The sequence below is a fragment of the Pan troglodytes genome, chromosome 4, assembly GCF_028858775.2.
Source record: "Pan troglodytes isolate AG18354 chromosome 4, NHGRI_mPanTro3-v2.0_pri, whole genome shotgun sequence".
NCBI lineage: Eukaryota > Metazoa > Chordata > Mammalia > Primates > Hominidae > Pan > Pan troglodytes.
Window position 1 is genome coordinate 125,301,622 of NC_072402.2, and position 17,643 is coordinate 125,319,264.

Consider the following 17,643-nt stretch of genomic DNA (forward strand, 5'->3'; position numbering starts at 1 on the left):
CTTGCATATTTATATTAGGGCAGTAGTACATGTATAATTGATAAATATCTATTTGTGGTGTATGCTCAGAACATTGTGGGGATATTTAATAAAAAGCTTGATGACCCCATATTTAAACTATTTTCTAGGTTAAAAAGTATATTTCATGGTAGTGCTTGTTTAGTACGTAACTTCTCTGCAACTCATTGACAAATCACTTACTATCAGTAAGTCTTTATTTTAATTTTCCGTGGAGTATACTAAATATGTAACTTACACTTCACAAGCCAGATATGTAATTTCTGGCTTGTGATATGTAATGTCAGTTTTGAGTCCTGACATTAGTGCTAAGTAGATATGTTACCTTGGGCAAAACTTTGTTGGCCTCAGTTTTCTCAAGCATATAAAAAAGATAATGATCTATATCTTGCATGGTTTTATGAAACTGGTAATAATTATGTATATTAGATGTTAGCACCTGGTATGGTAGTAATTATGAGAATTTCATTATTTTAATTTGAAATTTAAATTTTCCTCTGGTCTTTTTAGAATCTGGAGGTGAACTGGATATTGTAGTGACCTCAAATAAAGAAGTAAAAGTTGCTGCTGTCCGAGATGCCTTCCAGGAGGTCTTTGGCTTAGCTGTGGTTGTAGGGGAAGCTGGACAGTCCAATATTGCCCCACAACCAGTGGGCTATGCAGCTGGATTAAAAGTGAGTAACAGAACACCATTTTCAGGACATGGAAACTGGCATTTAATTTTTTCACAATTCTGATAATCTGTTGTCTCTATGGAGCTAATAGGCTTTTACATACTGAAATAACAATGAACTTTGCTTTTAGTAGACAGCCCTATCGTATTATGAAGATATAGTGGAGTTTTAATTTAAAGAAATTTAAGATAGGTTTTGATTATTGTGGGAGGGAAAGAAACATTGAGAGAGCACAAAAGGAATAGTTAGTCCTAAAAGAGATCTTCTTAATCCAGCATTAACATTCAAATCAATTACTGAGATGATAATATCCCTTGAATCCCATAAGCTTTTATTATCCCTATTGATAATGCTTAAAAATGTGTAAGTTCCAGGAATTCCGTCCTCTCTTTCATACTTTATTTTCCTCTCTTTGTGTTATTACCAGCATACAGTCATGCAAGAACAAATTAACAGTTCATTGGCATACAAACATCTTTCTCACCTTGAAAAAAAAAGAAAAAACCAAAGGAAACCCCAACAAATTCTTTGACCTCCCTTCCTCTATAACTTAATGACCTATTTTGCTTCCTTTTGCAGCCAAACTCCAAAGAGTTGCCAGCACTTTTCTCATATCCTTTTCACATTCAGTTAAGTCTACCTCAGTGAGGCTTTCATGTCCAGCACTCTACTGATAGTGCTTTCAGGCTCGTGCTAATGTTCTCCATCTTATTTGACTTACCAGAGGCTTTTGAGACAGTTGATCATGCACTTCTCTTTAATGCTTTTTTCACTTGATTTCTAGGATTCCACACTTTAGTTTTTCCCTCCTTCATTTATTGCTCACTCCTTCTGTACTTCCTTTGCTGATTCCGCCTCTTCTCTCCAGTCTTCTGACGGTCACCTTCTCCTTATCAATTCACTCTCAGACTATCCCATGGCTTTAAATACTGTCTCTGTGCTGACAGTTCCAAATTTGTATCTCCACCTGAGACCTTCCTGTAGACTCTTGATTTATATATAAGTTGCCTTTTTGACAAGTTTACTTGAATATCTCAAACTTAATATGTCTAGAACTAAACTTCTTTCCTCCACACTTGCTCCCTCTAGCCTTCTTCACCTTAATTGATGGCAGTTCTAGCCTTCCGTTTTCTCAGGCAAGAAACCTTGGAGTCAGCCCTGACTTCTCTCATTACCCACTTCTAATCCATCAAGAAATCTTATTTGTAAGACAGACAGTTCTTGTTTTTCAACATAATTGTGTTCCATAAGGTTGCTACAGACTGAGTTTGTGAATACTGAGCCATTGCTCCCAGGGGAGATACGATGGTTAGGATACTGTGGGCCTCTGGTCACATTTTGCCAACCTGTCAATACATAACTTTGTTTTATGCCTCTTTCTGTTTAAATACATTTTTATACACATACATGCACATATTTTTGATTCATTAATATTGAACTCTCACAGTCAACAGTACTATAACTCATGCTTGAATGCAGCTTATTTAACACACTCGTTTTCTCATTAAGGCACATCATAGTCTTCTTGTGCTTAGGAACACTACAGCACTCCAGCACTACACTTGGGGGCCATTTGAAAACAGCAGTTAACATCAACAAACACAAAGATGCAAAAAAGAGGTGCTAAATAGACCCCAAAAAGGATACCTGTTTACATTGTGTCAGCTGAAAGAAGAAGACAGGGCACTGCCTTGTTCAACCTCAGCTAGGAGTGTATGCATCAGGCAACTCAAATTTCTCATAGCTCTGTGCATGTCCGATTTTGAGATTATAAATAAATTTCATGTGTAGTCAATGGAATCCACAAAAATAATAGGATCAACTGTATTTATGTTTAAGGAGAAACACATTTTCATATATGACATTCTGTTGTTTTATTTGAAGGAGCTTATAATAGCCTACATTTATTGAGAACATCCCAAGCCAGGCACATAGACCCTTTACCTGCATTCATTTGATGTGTGTAAAGCATTAGAATGAGGTAATTGACATAGCATATTTCATTGGGGAAAAAGTCTGTTGCATTAATTATAATTAGTCACTAAACACAAACCCACACTGACACTAAATTATTTTTAATTCTACTAGGTAGTGCTACATAAGTTTGAGGTGTTCTTTGAGTTGTATTTAGTACTTTATTTAAATAGAATATGAAGCCCTTTTCTTTTACAAATATGCATACTCACATACCACAAAACCACTTTTCTATATTAGGGGCTATTAGGCAGTAGTTATACCCTATCTAAATGTAATGCATTATATATAATATGAATTAAATTACATGTTTTCTGCCTTTTCACTTTTCACAGTGGTCTGTCCTTACACACAGAGCAAAGCTGCCAAAAGCACATGCACTTTGAAATGCTTCTTTTCTCTAGTAGGTTTCTCTTGAATTTGAGCCCTAGTATACATTGCCAATAAGAGTTTCTTTGGTGGTAGGTGTTTGGACTTAATAAAATTTAGCAAAGCTAACTGACGGCTGTAGGGTTTGAATTTAATCTAGAAATGAAAAAAAAATACAGCAAATGGGTAAAATAAGTATGTATACATGATAATTGCACATTAAACTAGTTGTATATATATAAGATAAACCATAAGCATTCATACAGGCGATTTTTACTTGAAAGACTGGAACAAGTCACATACTTAGATTGAGAATGTATTTGAAGATTTCCCAAGAGGTTTTGCAAGTTGGAAAGAGTTTATAGATCTGAGAAAGAAGACTTTTCAAGATTTAGTTGCAGAGAGTAAACTGAGGAAAATCCTAAGTAGAAATGATTATTAGACAAAATGGTGAGTACATTTCACTGAAATTAGAGACTAAAACAAGGGTTTTCTGTAAATTGTGAAGCATTGTATAAATGTGATATGGAAGTTGGTAACCTTATTTGATGGAAATTATTGTAGTTGCATTTATCTTTTTATAATAGCATTTGACAGATTATTTTTGCTGCTGATTTTTATCCTTCAAATTTACAAATATGAATTCATTTTCCACAATTTTCAATTCAAGCTCAAAACTAAAATTCATTGAAACTAATATATAAGAAAGTGATTTGTAAATTTGTCGGCTTTTTATTTTTTTTCAGAAACAGTAGAGGGAGCTAATGAGAAGAAAAATAATGTAGAGTCTTAGAGTATAAAATGGTAACCTGTTTTTGTTCTCCCCAATCAGATTTTATTTGAAGTAAATGGGTTTTCTGAACTAAACTTACGTTACCTTTTAAAAATAGGAAATTATTTAAGGAAGTAAATCAGTTCAGCCAAAATTAAAGTTAGGAAGCTTCTAGAACTTTTATGCCAAGTATTAACTTTATTGAAAAGCCAGTTGTAGTTATGACTACTGTTTTATATAGTTTTATATTCAACAAATATAATATCTATAAGCATTTATGAAAATATTATAAAATTTTAACTATTCACTGAACCAAGTTGCTTAGTATAAGCTCTTAGAGTACAATATTGTTCTTCAGTTCTGAAATGATTATTTTAATATGGTCTCTAAACTACCTAATTCTTGATCTCTTATATTGCTAAAAAATAAAATCTCCTTCTCAAAACATTGGTAGGGACTAATATTAAAATGTCTGTATTTGTAACTCCAAAAGAGGCCACATTTAATTAATGTAGTGGTCAGAGGAAAAAGAAAGGCCAGATATAACCCCATTTTCATTTTCTTATGGATTTTATAAACAAAAAAGAAACTTGTCTACCTAGCTTATTATCCTGTTTCTTGCAGGAACTAATTAATTTTAATTAAATGTTTTGTGAATCCTGTGAAATATAAAGCTCTGTGCTGTAGGATAGTGAAAAATGAACAAACTTAGTCTCTGTTCCCTGGAAGCATAAAATCTAGGAATATTTTGTTGTAGTGCATAGCTGAGATATCACCTTCAAAGAGTTAGGGGATGAATCTCTGTACATCTTACTAATCCCTTAATAGTTTTTACGGAATTAATGTTTACTTAAGCTTTTTAAAAATCAAACTTTAGCCATAACTGCTTCCTGGGAGGAGTGAATTAGGCAAATTTGTAACATCTGTTATAAATAACTAAGTTCATCTTATCTGTTAATACTGCTTTCAAAATCAACAGCTGCCTCTTTAAGTGTTATTAGATTTGATGATGCCATATTTACACTATTTGTATTCTTAACATTGACCACATAGGCCTTCAGAAGCATTTATTTTTTTCTTTGTTCAGTTTTTTTTGTGGTAAGTTCTTATTGAACACCTATTAAGTTAGGCACTGTGCTGGAAACTAGAGATAGAAGAGTGAGCAAAAATATACAATCTTGGTTTTATTGTACTTTAAATCCTATCATCTTCATCTTTACAAGCTAGTATCTTAAATTGTCTTACACGTTCTCGCACAGTTGTCACTTTCTCTTTTTTACTTCAGTTGTCTCTGAAATAAATTGAGTTTTCTCGAGATGTGTCCTAGCCTTCTTAATTTTCATTTGGATAAGAATTTACCATTTAATCTGATATTGTCTGTTTACCTCTGCTGTCCTTATAAAAATTATCCATGGCTACTTTTGTTCAGACTTTTTATCTTGCGTTTTGAACACATATTCATCACATTGTTCATGGTCACCTTTTATGAAAGGATTCAGATAAAAGCAATAAACAGAAACCTTTTCCCTCAGTAATCCAGCTTTTAGTTTTCTATTACATATAATCAGTTCATGACTTCAATGGTAATTATTTTGTTGAATAAGCTGTGGTGTAATGTATACATTTGCAGCTTTTTATTTTAAGTAACTGGTCATTTTGGTGCATGTATATTTAAAAGGAATCAGAAGAAAGAGAAAAACATATTTATTATTGATATGATTGCCTACCTGAAAAATTCAAGAGAGAATTAACTGCAAAACTGCCAGAACTGATAAAAACTTTGTATGTATTAAGATGGTCTCTTGCCAGATCAACATTAAAAAATACAGTTTTCTTAAATTATTTAACAGTAACAATCGATGAGAAAATGTAATATAAAAATAATCCACAATAGCAACCAACATCATAATGCATATGGAATAATTTGTAAGGTGTACCCCAAACTGTTGATACTACTGAAATGTAATTGTATTTTGTCATTTTTTACTCTACATTTTTGTATTGTTTGAACGTTTACAGTGAGTATATATGTTTGCATATAAATGTATGCATGTATTGTGTAATCATAAATTAGTATATTTAATATGTAATAATTTGAAATGGTCTCTAACCTCTGCCATTGTTGTTTAGGGTGCTCAGGAACGGATAGATAGCTTGCGTCGAACTGGGGTGATCCATGAAAAACAGACAGCTGTGTCAGTAGAAAACTTCATTGCAGAATTGCTGCCTGACAAGTAAGTGTATTATGTTTCTCTTGGAAGCAAAATATAATTGGGTCTGGGAGTTGACACTGAATACTTAGCAAAAAGTGTCTCCTGTTTTATAACCAGAGAGAAAAGTATATTTTGATGCTGGCTATATCACTTAACTAGCTGTGTGTCCTGCATGGCTTAGCTGGCATTTCTATCCTTGTGTCTCTTTTTTAATTATGAAATGGAGATGGTCATGCCTGCTTTCTGAGATCATGCTAATAATTAATAAAATGGCACTAAGTATAAGATGATAGATTTGGTGTGGATATAATTGACCATGAGTAGCAAACACAATTATTCTCATAGTTATTCAAAGTCGTGGAATATATGGGCAAGAAGGCCTGATGGCATTCTCTAGGTTTGAGTTTCTAGTGAGCAGTATCTCTCCTGTACTCATAATAGTTTAGAAAAACCTCCAGACAGCATAATTTATCATTGTTTTTCAGGTGGCTTTTTATGGGAAAAATTTTTAATTTGCTTAATTGATTTATATTAAAATAACTTCCCTTTGTTGAAATCTACCTTCTTTTGTATTTGCATTATGGTTTTGTTGTTTTTATTTTTTATTTGTTTGTTCAGTATTGAATAACAATGGGCATAGCATTTTGTGGCTTGTAATATGCAAAATATATCCTCCAACTTTGAGGCATATTATAGGCCAGTGGGAAAGAAGATATATGTAGTACACAGATGAGCAGTTTTAAGTAATTGTAAAAAGGAAACATAATTTTTTGCTGACAGGAAATATATAAAATTTCAGTGGAGGTAACTCTGTGGAGATAGTGTCAGGTGAAATTCATGAATAATTAGGGCTTGAACTGGATTTTGAAGAAGAGGTGAAACTTGGCCAAATGGAACAAAGGAAGTAGGATGTTCTGGGTGGAGAAAAAGTTTGAAGGTAATTGAAATGTATTCTTGGGTCAGTGATTATATCAACTTGGCTGAAGGTTTGTTGGATGGGAAATCAAGAGGCGACGGGACAAATTGTGAAGAGCTCTGAATTCTAGGTTGATAAGTTTCAACTTTCTATGTAAGCACTGAGAAACCATCCAGTGATTGTTGTGTCATTTTTTTTATTAACCTGTTACTGTTCATTTAATAATTAACATTAGAAATTACAATATGCCTTTTTGATATATTATAACAAAAATTATAACTTGTGATAATACTAGTACTACTTTTAATACTATTCACTCCCTTTTCACCTTTTGCGGTATCATTGTTAAGTATTTTAATTCTGCATATATTTTAAGCTCTTAAGACATAACTAGTAATGTACTTTGCAGTCAGTATTTGTTTATTCTCTGAATTCTTTCTTGCATTTCTGTTTTTCTGTCTGGGGTCATTTTTCTTCGAAAGGAAGCCTAAAGTACTTCCTTTGATAATACATTATAGTTCAGAGCTGCTCACTACCAATTCTCTCAGCTTTTGTTTATCTGAAAGTGCTTTAATTCACCTTTATTTTTGCTGGATGTAGAAGTCTAGGTTGGCAGTTTCTTTTCTTTCAGCACTTTAAAAATGTCATGGTACTGTTTTCTGGCTTCCGTCATTTCTGTTAAAAAGTCATCTCTCCATAAATGTTTTCTTTTGAGAAGTGTCTGTTCATGTCCTTCACCCACTTTTTGATGGGGTTGTTTGTTTTTTTCTTGTAAATTTGTTTGAGTTCATTGTGATTCTGGATATTAGCCCTTTGTCAGATGAATATGTTGCGAAAATTTCCTCCCATTTTGTAGGTTGCCTGTTCACTCTGATGGTAATAGGAGTGGTGAGAGAGGGCATCCCTGTCCTGTGCCAGTTTTCAAAAGGAATGCTTCCAGTTTTTGCCCATTCAGTATGATATTGGCTGTGGGTTTGTCATAGATAGCTCTTATTATTTTGAGATACGTCCCATCAGTACCTAATTTATTGAAAGTTTTTAGCATGAAGAGTTGTTGAATTTTGTCAAAGGCCTTTTCTGCATCTATTGAGATAATCATGTGGTTTTTGTCTTTGGTTCTGTTTATATGCTGGATTACATTTATTGATTTGTGTATATTGAACCAGCCTTGCATCCCAGGGATGAAGCCCACTTGATCATGGTGGATAAGCTCTTTGATGTGCTGCTGGATTCAGTTTGCCAGTATTTTATTGAGGATTTTTGCATCCATGTTCATCAAGGATATTGGTCTAAAATTCTCTTTTTTGGTTGTGTCTCTGCCCGGCTTTGGTATCAGGATGATGCTGGCCTCATAAAATGAGTTAGGGAGGATTCCCTCTTTTTCTATTGATTGGAATAGTTTCAGAAGGAATGGTACCAGTTCCTCCTTGTACCTCTGGTAGAATTCGGCTGTGAATCCATCTGGTCCTGGACTCTTTTTGGTTGGTAAGCTACTGATTATTGCCACAATTTCAGCTCCTGTTATTGGTCTATTCAGAGATTCAACTTCTTCCTGGTTTAGTCTTGGGAGAGTGTATGTATCGAGGAATTTATCCATTTCTTCTAGATTTTCTAGTTTATTTGCGTAGAGTTGTTTGTAGTATTCTCTGATGGTAGTTTGTATTTCTGTGGGATTGGTGGTGATATCCCCTTTATCATTTTTTATTGCGTCTATTTGATTCTTCTCTCTTTTTTTCTTTATTAGTCTTGCTAGTGGTCTATCAATTTTGTTGATCCTTTCAAAAAAACCAGCTCCTGGATTCATTAATTTTTTGAAGGGTTTTTTGTGTCTCTATTTCCTTCAGTTCTGCTCTGATTTTAGTTATTTCTTGCCTTCTGCTAGCTTTTGAATGTGTTTGCTCTTGCTTTTCTAGTTCTTTTAATTGTGATGTTAGGGTGTCAATTTTATATCTTTCCTGCTTTCTCTTGTGGGCATTTAGTGCTATAAATTTCCCTCTACACACTGCTTTGAATGTGTCTGAAATTCTGGTATGTTGTGTCTTTGTTCTCGTTGGTTTCAAAGAACATCTTTATTTCTGCCTTCATTTTGTTATGTACCCAGTAGTCATTCAGGAGCAGGTTGTTCAGTTTCCATGTAGTTGAGCAGTTTTGAGTGAGTTTCTTAATCCTGAGTTCTAGTTTGATTGCACTATGGTCTGAGAGACAGTTTGTTATAATTTCTGTTCTTTTACATTTGCTGAGGAGAGCTTTACTTCCAAGTATGTGGTCAATTTTGGAATAGGTGTGGTGTGGTGCTGAAAAATATGTATATTCTGTTGATTTGGGGTGGAGAGTTCTGTAGATGTCTATTAGGTCCGCTTGGTGCAGAGCTGAGTTCAATTTCTGGGTATCCTTGTTAACTTTCTCTCTCGTTGATCTGTCTAATGTTGACAGTGGGGTGTTAAAATCTCCCATTATTATTGTGTGGGAGTCTAAGTCTCGTTGTAGGTCACTCAGGACTTGCTTTATGAATCTGGGTGCTCCTGTATTGGGTGCATATATATTTAGGATAGTTTGCTCTTCTTGTTGAATTGATCCCTTTACCATTATGTAATGGCCTTCTTTGTCTCTTCTGATCTTTGTTGGTTTAAAGTCTGTTTTATCAGAGACTAGGATTGCAACCCCTGCCTTTTTTTGTTTTCCATTTGCTTGGTAGATCTTCCTCCATCCTTTTATTTTGAGCCTATGTGTGTCTCTGCATGTGAGATGGGTTTCCTGAATACAGCACACTGATGGGTCTTGACTGTTTATCCAATTTGCCAGTCTGTGTCTTTTAATTGGAGCATTTAGTCCACTTACATTTAAAGTTAATATTGTTATGTGTGAATTTGATCCCATCATTATGATGTTAGCTGGTTATTTTGCTCGTTAGTTGATGCAGTTTCTTCCTAGTTTCGACGGTCTTTACATTTTGGCATGATTTTGCAGCAGCTGGTACTGGTTGTTCCTTTCCATGTTTAGTGCTTCCTTCAGGAGCTCTTTTAGGGCAGGCCTGGTGGTGACAAAATCTCTCAGCATTTGCTTGTCTGTAAAGTATTTTATTTCTCCTTCACTTACAAAACTTAGTTTGGCTGGATATGAAATTCTGGGTTGAAAATTCTTTTCTTTAAGAATGTTGAATATTGGCCCCCACTCTCTTCTGGCTTGTAGAGTTTCTGCCGAGAGATCTGCTGTTAGTCTGATGGGCTTCCCTTTGTGGGTAACCTGACCTTTCTCTCTGGCTGCCCTTAACATTTTTTCCTTCATTTCAACTTTGGTGAATCTGATAATTATATGTCTTGGAATTGCTCTTCTCGAGGAGTATCTTTGTGGCATTCTCTGTATTTCCTGCATCTGAACGTTGGCCTGCCTTGCTAGATTGGGGGAGTTCTCCTGGATAATATCCTGCAGAGTGTTTTCCAACTTGGTTCCATTCTCCCCGTTACTTTCAGGTACACCAATCAGACGTAGATTTGGTTTATTCACATAGTCCCATATTTCTTGGAGGCTTTGTTCATTTCCTTTTATTCTTTTTTCTCTAAACTTCCCTTCTCGCTTCATTTCATTCATTTCATCTTCCATCACTGATACCCTTTCTTCCAGTTGATCGCGTAGGCTCCTGAGGCTTCTGCATTCTTCATGTAGTTCTCGAGCCTTGGTTTTCAGCTCCATCAGCTCCTTTAAGCACTTCTCTGTATTGGTTATTCTAGTTATACATTTGTCTAAATTTTTTTCAAAGTTTTCAACTTCTTTGCCTTTGGTTTGAATTTCCTCCTGTAGCTCGGAGTAGTTTGATCGTCTGAAGCCTTCTTCTCTCAACTCGTCAAAGTCATTCTCTGTCCAGCTTTGTTCCGTTGCTGGTGAGGAAATGCGTTCCTTTGGAGGAGGAGAGGCGCTCTGCTTTTTAGAGTTTCCAGTTTTTCTGCTCTGTTTTTTCCCCATCTTTGTGGTTTTATCTACTTTTGGTCTTTGATGATGGTGATGTACAGATGGGTTTTTGGTGTGGATGTCCCTTCTGTTTGTTAGTTTTCCTTCTAACAGACAGGACCCTCATCTGCAGGTCTGTTGGAGTTTGCTAGAGGTCCACTCCAGACCCTGTTTGCCTGGGTATCAGCAGCAGTGTCTGCAGAACCGCGGATTTTTGTGAACCGCGAATGCTGCTGTCTGATCGTTCTTCTGGAAGTTTTGTCTCAGAGGAGTACCCGGCCAGCTGTGTGAGGTGTCAGTCTGCCCTTAATGGAGGGTGCCACCCAGTTAGGCTGCTCGGGGGTCAGGGGTCAGGGGCCACTTGAGGAGGCAGTCTGCCCGTTCTCAGATCTCCAGCTGCGTGCTGGGAGACCCACTGCTGTCTTCAAAGCTGTCAGACAGGGACATTTAAGTCTGCGGAGGTTACTGCTGTCTTTTTGTTTGTCTGTGCCCTGCCCCCAGAGGTGGAGCCTACAGAGGCAGGCAGGCCTCCTTGAGCTGTGGTGGGCTCCACCCAGTTCGAGCTTCCGGGCTGCTTTGTTTACCTAAGCAAGCCTGGGCAATGGCGGGCGCCCCTCCCGCAGCCTTGCTGCCGCCTTGCAGTTTGATCTTAGACTGCTGTGCCAGCAATCAGTGGGACTCCGTGGGCATAGGACCCTCTGAACCAGGTGCGGGATATAATCTCCTGGTGCGCTGTTTTTTAAGCCTGTTGGAAAAGCGCAGTATTTGGGTGGGAGTGACCCGATTTTCCAGGTGCCGTCTGTCACCCCTTTCTTTGACTAGGAAAGGGAACTCCCTGACCCCTTCCGCTTCCCGAGTGAGGCAATGCCTCACCCTGCTTCGGCTCGAGCATGGTGCGCTGCACCCACTGTCCTGGGCCCACTGTCTGGCACTCCCTAGTGAGATGAACCTGGTACCTCAGATGGAAATGCAGAAATCACCCGTCTTCTGCGTCGCTCACGCTGGGAGCTGTAGACAGGAGCTGTTCCTATTCGGCCATCTTGGCTCCTCCCCCAGTAGCTCACCATCACTGGCCATCAGAGAAATGCAAATCAAAACCACAATGAGATACCATCTCACACCAGTTAGAATGGCAATCATTAAAAAGTCAGGAAACAACAGGTGCTGGAGAGGATGTGGAGAAATAGGAACACTTTTACACTGTTGGTGGGACTGTAAACTAGTTCAACCATTGTGGAAGTCAGTGTGGCGATTCCTCAGGGATCTAGAACTAGAAATACCATTTGACCCAGCCATCCCATTACTGGGTGTATACCCAAAGGACTATAAATCATGCTGCTATAAAGACACATGCACACATATGTTTATTGCAGCACTATTCCCAATAGCAAAGACTTGGAACCAATCCAAATGTCCAACAATGACAGACTGGATTAAGAAAATATGGTACATATACACCATGGAATACTATGCAGCCATAAAAATGATGAGTTCATGTCCTTTTTAAGGACATGGATGAAATTGGAAATCATCATTCTCAGTAAACTATCACAAGGACAAGAAACCAAACACCACATGTTCTCAGTCATAGGTGGGAATTGAACAGTGAGAACACATGGACACAGGAAGGGGAACAGCACACTCTGGGGACTGTTGTGGGGTGGGGGGAGGGGGGAGGGATAGCATTAGGAGATATACCTAATGCTAAATGATGAGTTAATGGGTGCAGCACACCAGCATGGCACATGTATACATATGTAACTAACCTGCACATTGTGCACATGTACCCTAAAACTTAAAGCATAATTAAAAAAAAAAAAGTCATCTCTCCATCTTGTGTATTGTCTCTGTGAAGATAATATGTTGTTTTCTCTGGCTGCTTTTAGGATTTTCTCTGTTGTTTTATTTTTTGCGGTTTTAGTATGGTATGATTATATGTATTTGCTTGCTTGCTTGCTCTCATAATTATTTTTTGTGGATTCGCTGAGCTTCTTGATTCTGTGGATTAATATCTTCAGTTTTGGAAATTCTTTACAATTATGTCTTCAAAACTTGCTTCTGGCCCATTTCTCTCCCTTCTCTTTGTAGGACTTTAATTACATGCCCATTCACCTTTGACAGTGTCTCACATTGTCAGGTTTTTTCCCCCACTCTTTTTTTCCTCTCTGTTCTTTAGTTTTGACATTTTCTATTCACCTGTCTTCAGGTTCACTAATCCTGCCTTCTGCTGTGTCCAGCCTGTTGTTAAACTCTTACATAGAGTTCTTACCTTTTAAAATGTAGGTTCAATTTATCTTTTGAATGCCTGTATCTTTAAATGTAGCTGAACTATCTTTACCTCTCTTTTCTTGACTATATGAACCATAGTTAACTTTTAAATCCTCATCTACTGATTCCAATATCACGGTCACTTGTGGTCTGTGTTAGTCTCCTTTTTCCTTTTGGTTTGAATATATGGTGCTGTCTCTCTGAATGCACAGTAATCTTTGAAAACCATTGTTTAGAAAACAAAACTCTAGAGTCTTTAAGTGGTCTTGAGAAGGTTCATCCTTTCCTCTATAATAATATACACAATTTTAGGGGTGTGAGGAAGGGGAGGGTAATGTAGTGTACTTCAGTCACAGTCTGAGCTGAGTCAAGGCTAGGTTGGTGTTCTAAGGTATATTCACTGGCATCATAGAAAAAACTTTCCTCATACCTTCAGTAACACTTTTTAGGATGTCCACACCTGAAAGCTTGGTTAGTATGTTATTCACCATAGACATTATTGTCTGCAAATTATGCAAAATAAGGCAAAATAAAATTTAGCTAAGCTCGACTTTATGGAGGCTTCACAAATACATTATCTTGATTGAGAAAGTTGTAGTAAAATACAAAATATCTATTAGTCTACCAAATAAAATAAATGTCATTATTTAATGTTTTTAATTTTAAAGTTTTAGGATATGAACACTATAGACATTATAAAGTGCCATTTTAGTATTCAGCAAAGTTATTTATGTTACTGTATATTTTACTTTGTTGTGTTTTTGAATGTGTAAATAAAAGTCTCCTAATCCATTTTATATTTCATTGCATTTTATTAGATTTACATTAAAAAATAGGCATTAAACATTTTCCTGCTTCATATCCTTTTATTGTTTAAATTCATTTTTGAGGGTATCTGGCTGTTTCATGATTTGGGTTAGCTAAAATTTGGGTGGTACTACAGTTGTTTTCAATAAAGTCATTTTTAAAATTTATCATTTTGTATGATATATAAGTCTCTTTAAATGAAGAGAAGTTTCCTGGATTTCATGAGGCTGTTTTCAAAGACTGACTCATTGTGAATAATTCAGAAATTGTGATTAGAAGGATTTATTATTAATGAAGAGAGTATTTGTTATTATTTCCTCTGAGCTTATTTTTTAATTTGTTAGTAACTTAGTTGAGTACATATTCATGATAGAGTTTGTATTATAAAATTTCCCATATTTTAGCAAGTGACAATTGAAAAATATTACTCATAAGCTGTTTGCATATTCAATGTATGTAAATTTACCTGTTGCATATTTGAGTACCCTTACTTTGATTATTCTCCCTTCCCATGGAGAGGAAGCTTTCCATGATAAGTATTTTTAAATTATTTTTTCTTTGTGGTTATTGTCTTTTTTCCTCTTAGAATTAATACAGAGTAATTTTATCTGTTGTTTTTATGAATTGTCCTTTTGCAAGTTGGTAAGAAAAAGATTTCCTTTTTGAAATCTGTTCTATCTGAATAATAGTACTTGTTTTTTCTTTTCGTCTATTCATGATAACTTTTATTTGGCATATAAACCATTTGAAACTCGTAATTCTGTTGCAGATGGTTTGACATTGGTTGTTTGGTGGTTGAAGATCCTGTCCATGGCATTCATCTAGAAACATTTACACAAGCCACACCAGTGCCTTTGGAATTTGTACAGCAGGTTGGTTTTCTCCTTTGCTTTTTCATTATGCTCCAGAGAAACTTACACTATTGTTTTCAGAATAAAAATTTGTTCGGTTTTTTTGTTAGAAATATGTTCTTGATTTTGTTTCAGTCATTTTTCTTTTAGTATTTTTCTTTGCTTTTTAATTTCCTGATCCTTCCATGTTGTTTTAGTACCTTCCTCCTTTTGTTTTCCAGGTGTCTTTGAAAGGTAATACATTACATGGTTAATCATTATTTCTCTCATTTTTTTCTTTGTTTTTACTCTGAGTTCCGGAAAAGATTTACCTTTTCTAGTTGTTTTATGTCCGCCTTTCGTTTGCTTTCCCTTTTATCTCACATTTCATTTTCACTGTTATCTCCATTTCCCTTTTCCTTGATTGATTGTCCTCCTGTTCATCTTTAGTGAAATCAGCATTAGAAACCTTATAGGCACATGTCTTTAGGTTTTTGGCTGAAAAATGGACCTAATAGTGTACCTATCCACACAGTTTCCAGGAGAATGTAAGTATAAATGATAATCCTTATTCCTCTTTTTTTTTTTTTTTTGGTGTGTTTTCTCTAATCCTTTCATGAACAAAATGGAATATAAATATATACTTGCATTGGAATCTCTGTGCTCTTAAGTGGTATTCTATTGACTTTTTTCTGTCAATTTCATAAAAATTTTTGTTACAGTTGTAGTTTGTACATTGTTAAATATCATTTCAAAACTGCCTTTCAAACTTATTTGGGACATGAAGACATTTGAGAATCTAAGAAAACTATTGGGCTGTCTCCCAAGAAAAATGCGTGTATGTGTACTTTCATAGAACTTTGGCATATGTGTTCACATAATCCCTAAAAGTAACCTCTGGCCTACTTATTACAGTTTAGAAAGGGGGCTAAGAATTGATGCTTGGAATTTGAATTTTTACTGAAACTTTTATTTGTACCATAATTTCTTTTCATAAGTTCAAGAAAACCTTTTTATAGATATTAACATTACACTCATTTCAATATGAAGGTGATTAAAAGACTGTAAGTGAATACTATGCATACTGTTATGCCAATAAATTAGAAAAATTAGGTGAAAGAGTGGATTTTCTAGGAAAATAGAAGTTTTGCCATAGTTAAGAGTATTAGGTTGAACCAAATGACGTTGTTGCCTTTGATGGTCAGAAATAGTTATATATTGTCAGTTTCATATGATTCAGCTTAATTGAAGCATTAAAATGGAAGAACTTTATGTAACTAAAAAAAAAAAAATCACTGAGTACCAATGGTGTTACAAGTGAGTTCTACAAAATGTTCAGAGATGATTCTCTTGCCGTATGAGGTATCAAAAATAGAGGTAGAAAGTTTTCCAGTTCATTCTGTGAGACTAGCCTCTTTTAACTTTAAATGAAATTATAGTCCAAAGAACTAAATGTCAAAACCATTGGTAAAATTAATAAATAAAATTCAGAAATGTATTAGAAGAACATTGTATCCTGACCATGAAAAATTTGTCCCAAGAACAGCAGAATGGTTCAACAATAGTAAATTTATATAATTCAGTACATGAACATCTGCATTGAAAGGAGAAAAAAGATTTTGATAAGAGTTGAAGGTATTTGCTAGAAATAATCATACTAATAGCTCTTAGTATTAGACGGGTATGTGTGTACTACAAAATCAAAGCAAACTTCAGATCTAATAAATAAAACACTGAAAACGTTATAATTATGAGGATGCTCCTATCATTGCCACTGTTAACATTGCTGTAGATCTGGGGTCAGCAAACAGTGGCTCACAGCCAAATCTGGCCTGTCATCTTTTTGTAATTAAGTTTATTGGAACACACCCATGCCAGTTTGCTTACTTATTGTTTATAGCTGCTTTTGTACTATAGCAGCAGAAATGAGTAGTTGCAACAGAGAATGTCTGGCCCACAAAGCCTAAAATACTTACCATCTGGCTCTTTTCAGAAAAAGTTTGCTGACCCCTGTGTTAGATATCTGACCATTGCAAAGGACAATTTTTATGTTGTTTTTAGGAATATATACTGGAAAGAAGTAGACCTGAAAGAATGAAGTGGACTCGTGTGTACCAAAAGATAGCTATTACATATTGCTGAGTAAAAGTCAAAAACAGCACATCTAGTATGATCCCATTTACTAGCAGGCGTGTGTATGTGTGTGCTTTAAAATTTTAATAAGAATAGGGAAAAAGGCCTGGAAAGATAACACAGCAAACTGTTAATAGTGGTTAATTCTGAATAATGGTATTTAAAGGATGTTTTTGCTTTTTACTTTGCTTTTTATTCTGTTTGTTTTATTTTGTGTCATTTGGTTTTAAAATTTAGAAGATACAAAACTGTGTGCATTGAAATGTCTTCTTTTTATCCTCAGCTATTCAGCTTTCCTCCCTGTTTCTTTTTATTCATTCTAAAATGTTTTATGCTTTTTTATTGTTGGAATTTTTTAATTTAAGGTAATGGAAATCAGCCCTTCAGGTAATTAGAATTATCAGTATATATTAGTAAAAATCTGGAAATAAATTTCATAAAATTTGTACTTGTTAAACTTAAATATAAATGATTCCCCACCCCCATAAAAAACCCCAGCTGTTCTGGATTTTTGCCAATAATATAGAATACCTTGTTTCTAAAAAGTGTGGTCCTTGGCTTAACATCATAAGCAGCACCTAGAAATTTGTTAAAATGCAGATTCTCGGGTCCTAACACAGGACTAGTGAATCAGGAGCTGCATTTTAACAAGATATTCAGGGGATTCATAGGCATGCCATAATTTGAGAAGCACAGTGTTACTGGTGTCTCTGAGGACATTAGT

General features: G+C 35.4%; 1 protein-coding gene and 1 long non-coding RNA gene across 3 annotated transcripts in view; one reads left to right on the forward strand and one right to left on the reverse strand.

Annotated features, from left to right (window-relative positions):
• The window catches only part of PRRC1 (proline rich coiled-coil 1), a 37,616-nt gene that overhangs the window by 15,635 nt on the left and 4,338 nt on the right, over positions 1 to 17,643 (forward strand). For both annotated transcript variants that reach the window (XM_001159291.4, XM_016953723.3), the window contains exons 6-8: positions 529 to 692; positions 5,938 to 6,041; positions 14,726 to 14,828. In XM_001159291.4, coding sequence (XP_001159291.1) covers positions 529 to 692; positions 5,938 to 6,041; positions 14,726 to 14,828 — 371 coding nt within the window. The remainder of the gene's footprint in view (positions 1 to 528; positions 693 to 5,937; positions 6,042 to 14,725; positions 14,829 to 17,643) is intronic.
• The window catches only part of LOC107974844 (uncharacterized), a 38,377-nt gene that overhangs the window by 1,742 nt on the left and 18,992 nt on the right, over positions 1 to 17,643 (reverse strand). The window contains exon 3 of the long non-coding RNA XR_001717896.4: positions 1,414 to 2,038. This is a non-coding gene — a long non-coding RNA (uncharacterized LOC107974844). The remainder of the gene's footprint in view (positions 1 to 1,413; positions 2,039 to 17,643) is intronic.